The 2,370-nt window shown below is 44.9% G+C and overlaps 1 protein-coding gene across 6 annotated transcripts in view; it reads left to right on the top strand.

Annotated features, from left to right (window-relative positions):
- Frmd4b (FERM domain containing 4B) overlaps nt 1–2,370 on the top strand; it is a 319,697-nt gene that overhangs the window by 218,611 nt on the left and 98,716 nt on the right. For all 6 annotated transcript variants that reach the window (XM_031382703.1, XM_031382704.1, XM_031382701.1 and 3 more), the window contains one exon: nt 2,164–2,248. In XM_031382703.1, coding sequence (XP_031238563.1) covers nt 2,164–2,248 — 85 coding nt within the window. The remainder of the gene's footprint in view (nt 1–2,163; nt 2,249–2,370) is intronic.

Genomic DNA, 2,370 nt, shown 5'->3' with positions numbered 1-2,370 from the left:
TCCCTCTCCCTCTCCCTCTCCCTCTCCCTCTCTCTCTCTCTCCCAGGCCACTTCACCAGCCTGGTCCTCATAGCTGTGCTCAAAGTCAAACAAACTAAAACTATGAAAGACTCCCCAAGGTATCACGACTGTAGTCTTGGTGAGGGTCAAATTCCAAAGACTGTTCATCACACTGTCTGAGTAAGGCTCTGTCTAACAACAACGTTCATCTCTTCTGGATGTATTCTTTTGCTCAGCAGAAACTTGAGTTCCCTTGATCTTCAAATATAGTTCAAACTCCATCCCACCCTTCAAGTTGTTTACTAAAGTAAGGTGTCACAAGGCCTCTGTGGTTAGAATTTACTGGATTCCCTCCATACACAGGCATTGTACTGGCCACTCCATTTGTTGTACAATGTCTTACGATCACAAGAAAGCCCTCCTAGTAAAGTATCAGTGACTCCACCGTACACAAAAGGATCTAGATTTGATGTCACTCTACTCTTGCTGCACAGCAGCAATTCTTAACCTGTGCACTGCAACCCTCTGGGATCCAATGACTCTTTTACAGGGATCACCTAAGACCATCTTCATATCTGATGTTTACATTACAATTCATAACAGTAGCAAAATTACAGTTATGAGGTGGCAATGGAAGTAATTTTATGGCTGGGAGGTCACCCTAACATGAGGAACTATATTAAAGGGCTGCAGCATTAGGAAGGTTGAAAACCACTGCCATGCAGGAATTCAGTAAAGACAGGGGAGAGATTTTCTTAGCAATCATAAATTAAAAAAACAAAAAACAAAAAACAAAAAAAACAGTTTACACTTACTAAGTTCAACTCTCCAAAATTATAAGTTCAGTCATGACACTTACCTTGATAAAGACACAAGACTACACATCTCTATTAATGTTAATAAACAGAGGTGGCATTCTGGATTTTTCTTCCTCGAAAGCCTGTTTTCCCATAACTTCTCATTTCCTTTCCTGCCTTTCACACTTTTCAAAACCCAAGTCTCCCCAGCCTTCATTAATCTCACTTAACAGTGAGCTAAACCCTTTTAAGTACAAATATCCCAGATTTATTCTCCTTCTGGAGCGTCCCCTGACAAGGCGACACACAGAGGTGGCATTTTCAAAACGATCTTCCCATTTCTCTCACACTCCTTTTACAGCCTTTTCAGCTGCATTAGTGGCTCACATATTTTATTAACAAGAAAGGAAAAGAGAAACAAATGCCCAAGCCCCTGTGTGACTTGGAAGGCCTGAAGATATCATCCCCCTACCATGGTCTTCTTGTGTTTTGATTCTCACTGATTTGAGAGCAAGTTCCTGTCGAGGACCCCAGCTGTATGAGTTGCCCTGGGACATTATGTCCCTCCTGTATGATTTCAAGAAGGTTCTAGAACTCAAAAAATGCCAGGACTCAGGTTTACCTGTGCTCAGTGCAGAGCCCCAGTCCTCCCTAGACAACTTTTAGCACTGTGTGTTGATGAGAAAGGTTTGAAGCCTTCCTCCCTTCCCATCTCAAAGCTGTCAGAGCACCCCCCTCCCCCCAGTCCCCACTCTCCACTCCCCACCCCCTCCCATCCCCAGCTAAAAAGGAACTTAGAATCTATAGGTTTACACACTGTACAAGGAAAATCTTAGAAAGGGCATGGGGAAATGAGGCCAGGAGAGCCCTGATTTGCATGAGAAAAGAGCAAAACTAACAGCTAAGGGGAACTTGGCTTCCTGCCAAGGGAAACCCTAGCTCCCCACAGAAAGGGAAAGAGGCAGTCTAACTATAACTCTGTGTGAGATGGGGTAAGGTGGATCTGGAGTCCCCCACCAACCCCAACTCTGGTCACCACTGAGCCAGCGGGACGCCTTGAGGTTCAGACACAACCAGCTTGCTCTGGGCTCTTAATTGGGCTTGTGTGCTCCATCAAATGAGTGGACACACAGTGTTTGCAGGTGGACCTGTGCTGAGTTTCCCTTTAACTCAGGGCCTACACACAGTCATGCTCTGTAGGCGACTTCATCTGCAGGTATGTGTGTGTGCGAGCACAGAGGTGGTATGCGACATAAAAACTAAAGCAAGGCCATGTGGCTCCTTAACGCTGTCTTTGAGGAAATGAAACCATCCCAAGAGTCAGAAGTTAAGTCTGAAGAAATGAACTCCACATACTGTCTTTCAGGTTCTACATCGAGAGCATATCCTTTCTAAAGGACAAGAACACAGTGGAGCTGTTTTTCCTGAACGCAAAGGCCTGTGTACACAAGGTAAGGCACTTGTTTGTGTGTTTGTGGATGGTTTCCCAGCGACTGCAAATGGTCTTGCCTGCCCTTTCACATCCTAGCTTGGGAAAGAAAGAATACAGTCTCTCTCCTTAATATCAGCTCCC

The sequence above is a fragment of the Mastomys coucha genome, unplaced genomic scaffold (genome assembly GCF_008632895.1).
Source record: "Mastomys coucha isolate ucsf_1 unplaced genomic scaffold, UCSF_Mcou_1 pScaffold20, whole genome shotgun sequence".
Taxonomy (NCBI): Eukaryota; Metazoa; Chordata; class Mammalia; order Rodentia; family Muridae; genus Mastomys; species Mastomys coucha.
The sequence above is the reverse complement of the archived record's forward strand: the minus strand, read 5'-3'. Positions and strand labels throughout refer to the sequence as shown.